Source organism: Carcharhinus amblyrhynchos, chromosome 14 (genome assembly GCF_965287045.1).
Source record: "Carcharhinus amblyrhynchos chromosome 14, sCarAmb.v2.hapA, whole genome shotgun sequence".
Taxonomy (NCBI): domain Eukaryota; kingdom Metazoa; phylum Chordata; class Chondrichthyes; order Carcharhiniformes; family Carcharhinidae; genus Carcharhinus; species Carcharhinus amblyrhynchos.
Genome location: NC_137337.1, coordinates 76,308,234 through 76,323,156, shown reverse-complemented (window position 1 = coordinate 76,323,156; position 14,923 = coordinate 76,308,234). Strand labels below are relative to the sequence as shown.

Genomic DNA, 14,923 nt, shown 5'->3' with positions numbered 1-14,923 from the left:
GGAAGCAGTTTAGAGATTCAGTATTCAATAAGTATCAGGAATGGATGGGTTTTTAAATGAGGAAAGATTGTTCAGGCTAGGTTTGTTTAAAAGAGTGACTTGGAAGAAACATACTGAACACTGATTTGAGTTTGTTTGGACTTAGATTTAGTAGGTGTTTTTTGACTTATATAAAACAAATAACGGTGCATACCTCTATTTGTGATTGCTAGGAACAACCCTCTGTGTTAATCCTACAGCCTTCTAATGAGTTCCTACCTTTCCTGCAGAAATATAACCCTGAACTCTTTAAGATGGCTTTGCCGTGCCTGAGTGCTATCGGAGGGGCTCTGTCTCCTGATTACGTCGATTCAAGCTTTTCGGTTGTGTTGGACAGACAGGCTTCAGTGGATGAAGAAGGCAACTTTGACCCAAAACCTATCAACACTGCTAAGTATGGAGCTGCAATAAATATCCACAGTTTCCTTTACGTGTGGTTCTTATAGATTTAAGTCCTGCTGCTTGTCACATATTTTCACCTGTTTCTTTCCATTAGACCGTAACGTACAGGAACAGAATTGGGCCATTCGGCCCATCGAGTCTGCATCAATTCTCCCTCAGTTACACCTCAACAGCAAGAAAATAAAATACTCCAAAAGGAAATAACCAAAGCAACATAGACCTTAACCGGGCTTGGTAGCGTTTCATGATTTGATTTGATTTGATTTATTAATGTCGTATGTATTAGTTAGTATACAGTGAAAAGTATTGTTTCTTGCATGCTATAAGACAAAGCATACTGTTCAGAGAGAAGGAAAGGAGAGGATGCAAAAATGTAGTGTTACAATCATAGCTAGGGTGTAGAGAAAGATCACCTTCATACGAGGTAAGTCCATTCAAAAGTCTGACAGCAGCAGGGAAAAACTTTTTCTTGAGTCAGTTGGTACATGAGCTCAGACTTTTGTATCTTTTTCCTGATGGAAGAGGGAATGTCCGGAACGCGTGGAGTCCTTGTTTACACTGGCTGCTTTGCTGAGGCAGCGGGAAGTGTAGACAGAATCAATGGACTAACTTGTTGCAAATAGTTATTAAACGCTATTAACGCTTAGTTATGATGATGAAACCTTGTCAACAAAACGACTTTTTTCAACATTTAAGCATATTTTTGAAAGAGCTTTCCTGTTTTCATTTCAGTATTTCAATTCCAGAGAAGTTGGAGCATATCGTCAACAAATACGCAGAACATCTACACGAGAAATGGGCACTTGAAAAAGTAATTATTAGCGCGCTGTTTTGACTTTACTTTCATCATTTAGATAGAAAGGATTCAGAAAAGAAATGGTTTTAACAGTGGGTTTTAAAGCAAATGTAAGGTTTCTCATAAAGGCACCAGAAATACACATGTTTCATAACGTCAGTCGCCGTTGTCTTCTCCAAGGACTGTCAAATCAAAAGCAATTTAGTAGTTTCTCCTAGTCAAGATGAACACCCACGCACCCATTGTGTGGCAAGGTCTTCGATCCTCTCTCAGCTGTGAGCAAAAAGAAGTGATAAAGCCGGAGACAAAGACACTGAATTCTAGTCAGCGTTTACGAAGGGACTCGGTGAGCAATGCTGCAGGGCGTTTAAAGGTAGATTTGAGTCTAGCAAGATGACCCATCCACAGAGGAAAAGATGGTGGGTGCGTTACTTCCACATCATTGCTTGAAGATGAATTGTACTGACGTGAATTAAGAGAAACTGGTCATGGTTGCCGTCACATCTAACTGTGGAGTAAAGCGGTTTAGCTTTATTAAAGAATGAAGTTTATATTGAGCTGTGGTTTAACTCAGTCAATCCACCCTTGGAGAGATTGGACAAGTAGGTGTGTGATGGCAGTAGAAATCCATGTACGCATCATAACGGGCCATTATTGTTACCCTAGTCTGCCCTATCACACAGTGAGATGTAAAGGCAGTGTAGATCAACGCACATTAAATTCAGATGCTCGCTGCAATTCCATTGAACCCAGGAAGGCAAATTCCATTTTGTAACCTTGGCTAAAATGTGAACAGCCCTTTGCAACATGCAGGAAAGGCTGGAAAAACAGTGCAGAGAAATGAAGGAGGCTGTGACCTCCATCTTCCAGATGTCAAGTTATTTTGCCGGCTGTGGGAAAGTTGGCAGATTAGCCCCTGCCAGGAGTCTAATGGAGTGGCCAGTAAAGGGTCACAGTCCAATTGTACGGGCACTTGAGCCCATCTGGAGGTGGGGGGAGAACCCGCGAAAACTGACTGTGTGCCAGCGGTCTCTGGCCTTCCTCTTTAGACACTGTATCATCCTGACTGCGTGCTGCAACAGCACTGCCTCTGCCCAATGATCAGAGCTACCAAACCTCACACCACCACTACCCCCGCTCCCCAAACCCTCCTCCCACTCTACACCATCCCACCCTCCAACATCAGGGCCTGCCTGGCCTCGGCATTCCCCAAACCAACTTACCCCTCTTTGAGGGCATCAAGCTGCAGTCACAGCCTCAGCAATGGTCATCACTCGAGGCGGCGATGCTGAGGCTTTTAAAAAATGTATTCTTTCATGGGATGTGGGTACCGCTGGCAAGGCTGGCATTTGTTGCCTGTCACCATTTGCCCTGGAACTGAGTGTCTCGCTCGACCGTTTCAGAGGGCAGTTAAGAGTCAACCACGTTGCTGTGGCTCTGGAGTCACATGTAGGCCAGACCGGGTAAGGACAGCAGATTTCCTTCCCTGAAGGACATTAGTGAACAAAATGGAGTTTTACAACAATTAATGGTCATTGTCATGGTCACCGTGACTGAGACTAACTCAATATTCCAGGGGAGGGAATTTTTCCGTCTCGCCTGCCATGGGAATTGTAGCAGTGGGGGCTGACTACGTAAAGGTTCATTGAGCTCGGGCCGGGTTTTCCAGTTTTGGGGTGAGGGTGGCTGGAGAATCCTGACCCAGATTCATTAATTCATTCAAATTCCCAAAGCATTAGACCAGGTCTGTGGATTACTGATTCAGTGACATTACCAGCGTGCCACCAGCTCTCGTGTGCTGAATTCTGAACCCTCTCAATGGCCTTGCAGCACTTGGGCAGATGGAATACAGCTCTGAAATGGATTGGCACCCAGATACGGGGAGGCGATAGCCAATGGTATTATCATTAGACTATTGATGCAGAAACTTAGCTCATATTCGAGAGACCCATATTGAATGTAAATCCAATTTTTAAAAAAATCTGGTATTAAGAATTATCGTGAAAACATTGTCGATTGTCGAAAAAACCCATCTGGTTCACTAATGTCCTTTTAGGGTAGGAAATCTGCCATCCTTACCCGGTCTGGCCTACATGTGACCCCAGAGCCACAGTAATGTGGTTGACTCTCAACTGCCCTCCAAGAGTGACTAGGGATGGGTAATAAATGCTGGCCCAGCCAGTGACACCCATATCTCACAAATGAATTAAAAAAAACATGAATCCCCTCTAGCATGCCTCTCCGGCACCCGTCTCTTGCCAAAGCAGTTTTACTTCAGGATTTTTGATCCGATGGTGGGATTTCCGGCCCTAATCATTCTGTGCTGTGAAATTAACATTTCTGTCACCTTCGCTGTTATCTCCCTGTGATTGAACAGATGTTGAGAGCCAAATAAATGTCAGATTGTAATGAGGGTTGTGTTGGGCCGAGATAGCCTTAGTGGGTTTTGTGCTGGAGTTGGGGGGCCATGCAGGATATTTGTTCTGGCTGCCCTGGACATGTATCAGAGGCAGCGAATGCACTATGAAGATAGGAGCCTCGAAAAGATTGTTTTTAAAAATAAATCAAATGCTAATTTAAACTTGCACAGAGTAAAGTAGCAATTTAAAAGAGGTGGAATGTTAGGTGGCTTGTGCTGACTAACTTTTATCAGCTAAAAAATTCATGTCTGTCAGTAACTCGAATATCATTTCTTGTTTTGTAGATACAAAATGGATGGACGTACAGTGACACAATCAATGAGAATACGAAGACTCATCCATTACTGAGACCCTATAAAACATTAACAGAGAGGGTAAGGGGTACTTGTCTGAGTTTTGTAATAGGTAACAGTTTGTGGCTGCTAATAGGTTTAAAGAGAACAACGCAGCACAGAAACAGGCCCTTCAGCCCACTAAGCCTACGCCAATTCCTAACCCTTATTTAGACTACTCATCGCTCACACACGGTTTCGATCCCACTGTTCACGTTGCTAACATGCCTGCTTCCACCACCTCCCATATCCTGAAAGGCGTGCTGGTTAGGTGCATTGACCCAAACAAGCACCAGAACGTGGTGACTAGGGGAATTTCACAGTAACTTCATTGCAGCGTTAATATAAGCCTTACTTGTGACTAATAAATGAACTTTTTAACTTTTTTTCCACCGCCATTGCGTTCCCGGCACCCACCACCCTCCGTGTGGAAAAACTTTCCCCACACGCCTCCCCTAAACTTTCCCCCTCTCACCTCGAACCCGCGCCCTTGGCGTGGTTTTGGTTTGTTAGACTGCCGCGGTGAAGCCACTAAACCTTGACGCTGCCAACTTGCACCTAAAACTCTGTCAAGATCATTACACATTCCACAAAAGTAATCCTTAGCTGCAAGGGTTTCTCAAACCTTGGAAACGTGAGGCGGGGTTTTCCAGCCGCACTGGCCCCAAAGCCGGAAAATCCTGTCTGAAGTCAAAGGACCTTTGCACGGTCCGCTATGATTCCCGTAGCGGGCGGGATGGGAAAATTCCACCCACGTTCTACACTCAATGGACCAAAATTTAATGTCTCAAGTGACATTAACAAATGGGTAATTCTGTTTATCTTGACCATAAACACCAATGAGTCGCAGGTTAACATTTTCTGATACACCCAGTGACACAATAGCTCGTTACCTCGCTCTAACTGAAGAATATCGAAGCTGCTTCAGCCAATAGATCCCAGAGCTTGAAGTGTGCGTGCTGACCCCTGAAATTGAACTGCTTGTTAAGATTCATTTACTGATATTTGATTATCACCAAACCATCCTTCAAAACAGAAATATCGACTGTAATAATTAAAAAGGGGGCTCTGCATTTGGCAAACGTTCAGTTGTTTTCTTTGTGACTGATGCTTGATTTTTTTTTTAACAAATCTCCTCCATTGCTGTTATCCATCTTGTGATAATGATTTCTTTGTTATGCGACATGCAGCAGTTCATTGTATTTTAAAATTACACAGTGACACCTGCAACCTTATAGTTTCTGGAACGACAGACTGGCTAGTTTCTCTCTGCCACCTCTACGGTAAACTTTATTCATTAGTGGGACATGGGCATCGCTGGCTGGCCAGCATTTGTTGCCCATCCCTAGTTGCCCTTGAGAAGGTGGTGGTGAGCTGCCTTCTTGAATCGCTGCAGTCGTGTGCCGTGGGTTGACCCACAATGCTGTTAGGGAGGGAATTCCAGGATTTTAATCCAGGGACTGCGAAGGAACGGCCGATATATTTCCAAGCCAGGATGTTGAGTGTCTTGGAGGGGAATTTGGAGATGGTGGCGTTCCCAAGTATCTGCTGCCCTTGTCCTTCTAGGTGGAAGTGATCACTTTGGAAGGTGCTGTCTAAGGATCTTTGGTGAATTGCTGCAGTGCATCTTGTAGATAGTACACACTGCTGCTGGTGAGAATCGATGATGAAGGGAGTGGATGTTGGATGGGGTGCCAATCATGAGGGCTGAATTGTCCAGGATAGTGTCGAGCTTCTTGAGTGTTGTTGGAGCCGCACCCATCCAGTCAAGTGGGGGGTATTCCATCACACTCCTGACTTGTGTCTTGTAGATGGTGGACAGGCTTTGGGGAGTCAGGAGGTGAGGTACTCACTGCAGTATTCCCCACCTCTGAGCTGGTCTTGTAGCCACTGTGTTTATTTGGTGAATCCAGTTGAGCCTCTGGTCAATGGTAACCCCAAGGATGTTGACAGTGGGGGATTCAGTGATGGTTACACCATTGAATATCAAGGGGCGATGGTTAGAGTGTCTCTTATTGGTGATGGTCATTGCCTGGCATTTGTGTGGTGCGAATGTTACTTGTCTTTTGTCAGCCCAAGCTGGGATACTGTCCAAATCTTGTTGCATTTGAACGTGGACTGCTTCAGTATCTGAGGAGTCACAAATGGTGCAGAACATTGTGCAATCATCAGCGAACATGAGAGGGAATTGGATTGGTTTATGTTAATTAAAGCATGATGTACATTAAGTATATTATTTTTAACAGTACCATTCGCGCTGAATCTTATAGATTTATTTTATCACCCAGTGTGTTTCTTTGGCATCAGTTTTCACTGATAATGAAAACCAGGCAGATTGAAAGCAGGGCTCCTCCTTCACTCTCATCTTTTCTTTTGAGGTTTATTTCTTTTTATGCTACAGGTATTATAAAAGCTTTAAGACAGAGGATTGGGCTTTGTAGTAATGCTGGTGCTAGTGCTGTGACAGTTAATGGTTTAGTTTATCTACATTTGGTTCTAATAGTCTGGTAATGGATCTGTGCTCACCGTGTTCAATTAGTTAAGTCTGGGTGCAGACTCAGAGCTAAGATAACAATCAAAAAATCTGGAATGAAAGCAGAAAATGCTGGGAAAGCTCAGCTGTGAGCTCTGAGGAAAGAACCATTTGGATTCAGAATGTAAGGGAGATCAGTTGGATTTTCTACCCTGTCAACAGAAAGTAGACAAAGCTAGAGTTATTGCAGTCCCGCTATGATTGCAATATGACAGGTGTATGAAGCACGGGTTGCAGAGAGAGGAGGCTTGATGCAGGTGAAGGAGGAAGAGGGCTGTCAATAGAAGGCGCTATACAACAAGGGTCTTAAGGGAGCACTTTTCCTACCTGGTATTAATAAACTGGTTGGACTCTAACCTGGTGTTGTGAGACTTCTTACTGTGTTTACCCCAGTCCAACACCGGCATCTCAACATCATAAATAGTGTTTGACTTGGCTACGATCACCAATGAAGTGGTCACTGAATCCATCTGAAAATATTTTATATATCACAGCTGCACCCGATAGTGTGTTGACCAGAACTTCACACAGTGCTCTAGCTGTAGCCTAGCAACTTTTTATACGGGCATCATAACCTCCCTGCTCTTATATTCTGTGCCTCACTTAATAAAGGCAAGTATTGGTCAGAACATTGATCAGAACATTGAATACAGGAGTTGGGACGTCTCGTTGAAGTTGTACAAGATATTGGTAAGGCCACACTTGCAATACTGTGTACAGTTCTGGTCACTCTATTATAGAAAGGATATTATTAAACTAGAACGAGTGCAGAAAAGATACACTAGGACTAGGAAAAGATACACTTCTGGGACTTGATGTTACAAGGAGAGGCTGGATAAACTGGGACTTTTTTCTCTGGAGTGTGGAAGGCTGAGGGGGTGACCTTATAGAGGTCTATAAAATAATGAGGGGCACAGATCAGTTAGATAGTCAATACCTTTTCCCAAAGGTAGGGGAGTCTAAAACTGGAGGGCATAGTTTTAAAGTGAGAGGGGAGAGATGTGGCCAGAGGGGCAGTTTTTTCACACACAGTGGTGAGTGTCTGGAACAAGTTGCAGTAGAGGTGGGTACAATTTTGTTTTTTGAAAAGCATTTAAACAGTTACATGGGTAAGATGGGTATAGAGGGATATGGGCCAAATGCAGGCAATAGGGACTACCTTTGGGGTTTAAAAAGAAAGGTGGCATGGACAATTGGGCCAAAGGGCCTGTTTCCGTGCTGTAAACCTCTACCACTCCAAGTACCCCATATGCGTTCTTAACCAGCCTGTCTACATTTCCTGTTGCCTTCCGGGATCTTTGGATTTGCGCCCCAAGGTCCTAACATAAGTTTTCAAAAGTTATTAAGTCTTTTTGAATAAATCTTTTAGTGTTTGTTTTGACTTTGAGAGTTTTTGACCTGATGTTATCAGCTTGTCAATCAAACCACCCCCATTGTTTATTGGATAGCTGTTAAAAGAGTCTGAACCTTGATCACATGAAATGATTGTTTTCTACAATGTATCCGTGGTTAATCAACTGTATTGTGACAGTAATTATTTAATATAATATGTGAATCACAATTACAATGTTCTAATGTTTACTGAGTAAAAATACTGTCTGTGTTTCTCCTGTGCTAGAATACTGTAACTGTCAAGTATCATAAAACTCCAAGCAAATTCTGAATTCCATAGGCCTCATTTAGAATATTGTGTACAATTCTAGTCGCCACACTACCAGAAGAATGTGGATGCCTTGGAGAGGGTACAGAAGAGGTTTACCAGGACGTTGCCTGGTCTGGAGGATATTAACTATGAGGACATGTTGGATAAACTCGGTTTGTTCTCACTGGAAATGACAGAAGTTGAGATGTGACCTGATAGAGGTTTACAAGATTGAGTGGCATGGACAGTCAGATGTTCTTTTCTAGGGTAGAAAAGTCAAGTACTCGGGGACGTAAGTTTAAGGCGCAGGGGGAAAATTTTAGAGGAGGTGTGCGAGGCAAATATTTTACACAGAGGATGGTGAACGTCTGGAACATGCTGGGGAAGTGGGAAAAGGGAAGGATAGCAGCATTTAAGGAGCAACGAGATGAATACATGAATAGGATGGAAATGGGAGGATATGGACTCTAAGTGCATATGGTTTTAGTTCAGGCAGGCATCATGATTGGTACAGACTTGGAAGGCCGAAGGGACTGTTCCTATGCTGTAATTTTCTTTGTACTTGGTTCTTTGTTCCATTCTTTGAGTCTTGAAAATGTGATACATATTTATGGGAAATGTCCGAGTGTTCGAGATTCATTCTGTACGTTTGTTGATGTGATCTTAAATAGCTAATGTAAACAATTCTTCTAATACAGGAAAAGGAGTTTTATCGCTGGCCGGCCAAGGAATCCTTCCGAGTGATTCTGGCTTTGAATTGGAACATTGAGAGGACGAAAGAAAGTGAGGCCATGATGCAACACCTGGAAAGTGAGAAAATGCGCAGGGTTTCTCAGGTAGAGTAAAACCCAATCTCCTGAATCTGTCCCCATGACTTTGTTATGGTGGATTACAGATAAACCTCTTGGAGCTACCTTTTGTTTAACTCAAATTGTCAGATATCATTTCTGTGTTTGACCTGCATCAGGCATTCATAGAATAGAATCATAGAAACCCTACATTGCAGAACAAAACAAAAGAACAAAGAACAAAAATCAGCCCGGGAAACAGGCCCTTCGGCCCAACGAGCCGGCACTGCCATCTCAACACCACCAGTCTACCCACCTCTCTACCCACGACCCCTGTCTAATGTTTTATGGCCGTCCAGATTGAGGGAAACTGATTTAGGGACAATTTATTCCTGCCAATCAGCCTAACAGCACATCTTTGGGGTGTGGGAGGGAACCGGAATGCCCGGAGAAAACCCACGCAAGCACGGGGAGAATGTGCAAACTCCCACAGACACCGGCCCAAATCCATATGTCTGCACAGCAATCAGCGATAGTCACTGAGCTGTCGTCTTGCCCAGTATCTTGTCCAGTTTAGGCACACACTAACAACATGAAGCATTAGGCCAATCTCGAGCAACCAAGAGCAGCCCCAGTACGACCCATCGCCTGTGTGCCCCTCATTCGGCCCAATGAATCTACACTGACAACAATCCCACCCAGGCCCTATCTCTGTAACCCCAGATATTCACCCCACTAATTCCTCTAACCCCTGTATTCCGGGACACTAAGGGGCAATTTAGTATGGCCAATGCACCTAACCCACACATCTTTGGATTGTGGGAGGAAACCGGAGCACCCAGGAGAAACCCATACAAACATGGGGAGAATGTGCAAATTCCGCACAGACAGTGACCCAAGCTGGGAATTGAACCCAGGTCCCTGGAATAGTGAGGCAGCAGTGCTAACCACTGTGCCGCCATATTGCCCTCCAGTTCGTCCTTAGTTTATTTGAATGAACTATAAGCCAGCCAGTGGGCCTGTGCTCTGCACTGATTTATTTCTGTATATCTGTTATCTTGCTGAATTAATGTGCAATAATGTTTGTAAGAGGAATTTTCTGAGTTGATCCACTGGGGTGTCTTGTACTCAGTCGATCTCACTCACCAATACACAGATTACAAAAGACAGTATGTAGTTAAAGAATGAAAAAATGTTGTGTTTGCTAATGTGTGCATTAGGGGAGAGAATAGCTGGTGAGTTCCATCTATCACCTCTGACCTAACATTACAAACGTAGGATTAATTTACTGTTCTGAACACTTCAATTCCCCGGCAGCTTGTCATCCAAACTGGAGGGTCCAATTACAATATTACACATTGTTACCTTAGCCAACAATGTTCCACCTGTCAACACAATTAGGAGATCATTAGCTCATTGCACCTGAAGGTTCCTTCGCTGTTACCTCGGAAACCTAACCCTATGTAAATCCGGTATCCAAGACTATTGCCAACATCTGCGAATTTTAATTGACGAAAGGAGTCATTCTCTTGTCCAAATCTGGCCTCTCTAATCAGCTTGAGAGACTGCACCAGCACGCTATCCAGTATGCACTCCTGTACATTCAGGACCTCTAATTAAACTTGTTCCTGTGTACCCCAAGCTGGTAAGAAAAACTGCCTTTCTATACTCCATTGTATTAAAAGAATTTGATCTGTCTACAATTGTGTCTCCCATCATGCTGAGCATTCAGATTGCAGTTGGCCAAGGTGTACAATACAAAATACTTGGTTAATTTGTGGTTATACAGTTTATAATACCTTTGCATATTTTGTTCCAGGCACATTGCGAATTCTCACTATATATAAGCCACTTTATAATAACCTTAACCTAATCTACTTATTGTAATAAATCTAAAATGAGGGACTTCTATAATACAACTTCAATTTATCCTTCTTCAATGTTTTTCCAAACTTTTCCGGTTTATGAGACTCCATGTTAAACTCCTGCGACAGGTGGGGTGTGAAGGTGATTGAGAATGTGACACCAGCCCTGTTTGGTCTTTTGTATAACAGGTGAAGAAGCAGGAAATTTGCTTAATATATTGCAGTTGGGAAACCGGTTTAAGTTTATTGATGCTGAGATGAGGAGGAATGTCTTCAGCAAGAGGATGGTGAACCTATGGAATTTACTACTGCAGAAGGCTGTGGAGAACATAGTGTTCTATGTTCTAGAACAAGTCTTTGAGAGTGTCTAAGACAGAGATCGGTTCTTGATTGGTAAGGGGATCAAACGTCGGAGAGTGGGTTGAGAAATGTATCAGCCATGATTGAGTGGTGGAGCAGATTTGATGGGCTGAATGGCCTAATCCCATTCCTATATCTTATGGCCTCATGGTTGTGATTCTCAGAGCTGTCTGCACCACAAAGGAACAACTGTTTGCAGCATCTTGGAGCCAGAGGAGGCAACAGGAATCCTCCTGCTTTTCTCTTGCAGTGATCGGTGAACTCCACAGTCCCCTTCACGCTGTCCCCACGCTCCCGAATCTATCCTTTCCTTCCACCCAGCTGACTGTGGCTCTATCCTGTTATCGCAGTGACCTTCTCTCCTTCCCAGATGCCTGGAACAGTCCCCAGCATTGACTCACTGCCACCTGCCCGAACAGCCAGTTAGATTGGCCACCCGTCTCGTGGAAAATGGAATAAACCGCTGGTAGTCATAGAATCCCTACAGTGCAGGAGGAGACCATTCGGCCCATCAAGGGTGCACCAACCACCCAGGCCCTATCCCGATAACCCTATGCATTTACCCTGCTAGTCTCCCTGACATTAAAGGGTAGTCCACCTAACCTGCACATCTTTGGACTGTGGGAGGAAACCGGAGCACCCGGAGGAAACCCATGCAGATATGGGGAGAACATGCAACCTCCACACAGACAGTGACCGAACCCTGGCACTGTGAGGCAGCAGTGCTAACCACTGTGCCATCGTGCCGCCCATGGCGATGTACTGTCGTTAAATTTGACAACACCTCCTTGCCTTCAGCCTCAGCAGGTTCAGTTTCAAGCCTCCGGTATGCTCTCTCCACTTCCCTGTAAATATAAATGCCACGACAATTTATATCTTGCTGCATTGGAAATATCTCCGCTTCATGTCTAAGATGAGCAGCATAGTGGTTAGCACTGCTGCCTCACAGCATCAGAGATTCGAGTTCAATTCTGGCGTTGGGTGACTGTCTATGCGGGGTCTGCACATTCTCCCCGTGTCTGCGTGGGTTTCCTCTGGGTGCTCCAGTTTCCTCCCGCAGCTCAAAGATGTGCGGGTTAGGTGGATCGGCCGTGCTAAATGTACAGAGTTACAGTGATCGAGCGGGAAGGGTGGGCCTGCATAAGATGCTCTTTTGGAGAGTCAGAGCAAACTTGATAGGCCGAATAGCCTCTCTCTGCACTGTCAGGATAACAGGATAGAGCCACAATCGGCTGGGTGGAAGACGATGGATTCGGGAGTGTGGGAGCAGTGTGAAGGGAGCTGTGGAATTCACCAATCACTGCAGGAGGAAAGCAGGAGGATTCTTATTGCTTCCTCTGGCCCCAAGATGCTGCATGTGGTCACTTCCTTGTGGTGTCGACAGCTCCAAGAATCACAACCATAAGATATAGGGCAAAGCTAGGCCATTCGGCCCATCAAATCTGCTCCTGTATTCAGTCATGACTGATATGTTTCTCATCCTCATGTTCCTGCCTTTGATCCCTTTACCAATCAAGAACTGATCCGGCTCAGTCTTAAATACACTCAGTGACCTGGCCTCCACAGCCTTCTGTCAGGATTCCATGTTTCAGTGTCAGGTACTATAAAACAGACATAGTTCAGGCATTTTTACTAAATATCTTGTTGGTCATAATTGGACATGTGCTTCAATACAAATCTGACTAATTTACAATGGAATTATCTTGTGATAATTTCTTGTCCAATTTTGTGCAGTATACAGGTGGATACACCCCGGTTCCTGTCGACTTGTCGAATGCTGTGCTCTCGAGAGAGAATCAGGTGAGTAACATTTCGTTCTACTTTCTCATAGCCCCCTCTTGTCTTTCCCCCTGGACACCACCCACCACCTCAGAAATAACCCCATTCACCTGAGGCAGCACTTGGCATTACACTTCAGGATTCCTTCCCCATCACTTTCAAACTGGAGGCTCGATGAGGAAGCTTCCGGAAGAAAACCCCTTGGCCGGGTACGATCGGTGCGCGTGTGAAAACTAAGGCGGGTTTCGGATGATGTAGCCAAGAGGGAGCATGCAGGTGAGAAATAGGAAGGGTGGGGGGCCGGGGTAGGGGGGGGGCAAGGATTGGGCCTTGGGGGATATAACGGTGTGAGAGCGGGAAGAGAAGCCATTGCAGCTGATTCTCTGGCTATGATTGGATAGATAAGAAGGGAACCAGAGGGAGTATCTCACCCAACATTATATCAGAGGAGGAGGTGCTGGAGGGGGATGGTGTGGTCAGCTGTGTCAAAGGTTGCAGATAGGATTAGTCACATCGGAGGCCACTTATGACTTTGATGAGAATCATTTTGGAACAGCAGCAGGGGCAGAAACTTGATTGGATAAGTTCCGCAAAGCTCAGTGTTTGAATGTAACCAGTGACGCTTTAGATCTGTTCATAGAATCATAGAATCCTTACAGTGCAGAAAGAGGCCATCCAGCCCATCGAGTCTGCACCAACCACAATCCCACCCAGGCCCTCCCCCCTTATCCCTACGTATTTACCCGCTAATCCCTCTAACCTTTGCATCTCAGGATACTAAGGGGCAATTTTAGCACGGCCAATCAACCTAACCCACACATCTTTGGACTGTGGGAGGAAACCAGGGCACCCGGAGGAAACCCACACAGACACAAGGAGAATGTGCAAACTCCACACAGGCAGTGACCCGAGCTGGGAATTGAATCCAGGTCTCTGGAGCTGTGAACCCGCAATGCTAACCACTGTGCTACCATGCCGCCCAATGTATAATGTGACCAATGGTAACAAGCTGTAAGGGTCAGCTGACCCAGTAAACCGTGTAACCAATGACAGAATGATGTGATGATCAGCTGACTCAGTATAAATTAGAACATGTCGGGAATTGTGGGGAGCTTGGAATGGCCTAGGGTGAGGCCCCAAGTTTGGAGTAAAGAAGTTTCATTATTAAACCTCTTCTTTGATTTATAAGTTGGAGTAAGTTTTGTTATATTTTTATTGTCTACACTAAAAGAGTTCCTTCTGGACCAACACTAGGCTGGGAATTGAAAGCATGTTCAAGAAATTTGGGGAGAAAATGGAACCTTAGTTTACAGGGATGGTGGGGAGGAGTTGTATCGAGGAGAGGGATAATTATGAGGTGAGGAGAGGGGGAACAGTATGTGAGAAGTGAAGATTGCTATTGTTAACGTGGAGACCAGGAAGAGAAGTATTCCATCCTGACTTAAATGTACATTTCTGCTGGGGCAAAGGTTTGGAATTGGCTACCTTATGTCTCTGGGCAGGAATTTCCAGCAGCCCCAAAACTGGAAAATCCTGCCCGAGGTCAACGGACCTTTGCATGGTACACTTCCCTCGTCCTCTAATGATTCCCACGGCGGGCGGGACAAGAATATTCCTCCCCTGTGTCTCCATAGGAGACATGTGAAAATCAACGCTGTCTTGCCTTGGAAGGATGTTTTTTCGTTTTGGAGTTAAAAGCAGTTTCTTTTAAAAATGGTAACCAGAATCTATTACCTGAATAATCAGAGAAGTGATGGTCGGGGAAATTCATTCCATTTGTCCTGGGTTTTGCAGCGGTAATGATGGCATAATAATGTTTGTGATCTCTGTCATTTACCTCTCCCAAATTGACAGAAACGCCTAAAGTGGCAACGTCTGGAGGGGCAACATGTGCAGCTTCTGTGCAAGTCCAGAAATTGCTACCATTGGTTCAATACCTATGGGGTGGACTCTTCCCATCCTGCCAG

The 14,923-nt window shown here is 44.7% G+C and overlaps 1 protein-coding gene across 5 annotated transcripts in view; it reads left to right on the top strand.

The window, feature by feature from the left end:
- Positions 1-14,923, top strand: part of ryr3 (ryanodine receptor 3) — a 322,306-nt gene that overhangs the window by 185,667 nt on the left and 121,716 nt on the right. For all 5 annotated transcript variants that reach the window (XM_080203146.1, XM_080203145.1, XM_080203144.1 and 2 more), the window contains 5 exons: positions 270-433; positions 1,174-1,252; positions 3,942-4,031; positions 8,863-9,000; positions 12,912-12,977. In XM_080203146.1, coding sequence (XP_080059272.1) covers positions 270-433; positions 1,174-1,252; positions 3,942-4,031; positions 8,863-9,000; positions 12,912-12,977 — 537 coding nt within the window. The remainder of the gene's footprint in view (positions 1-269; positions 434-1,173; positions 1,253-3,941; positions 4,032-8,862; positions 9,001-12,911; positions 12,978-14,923) is intronic.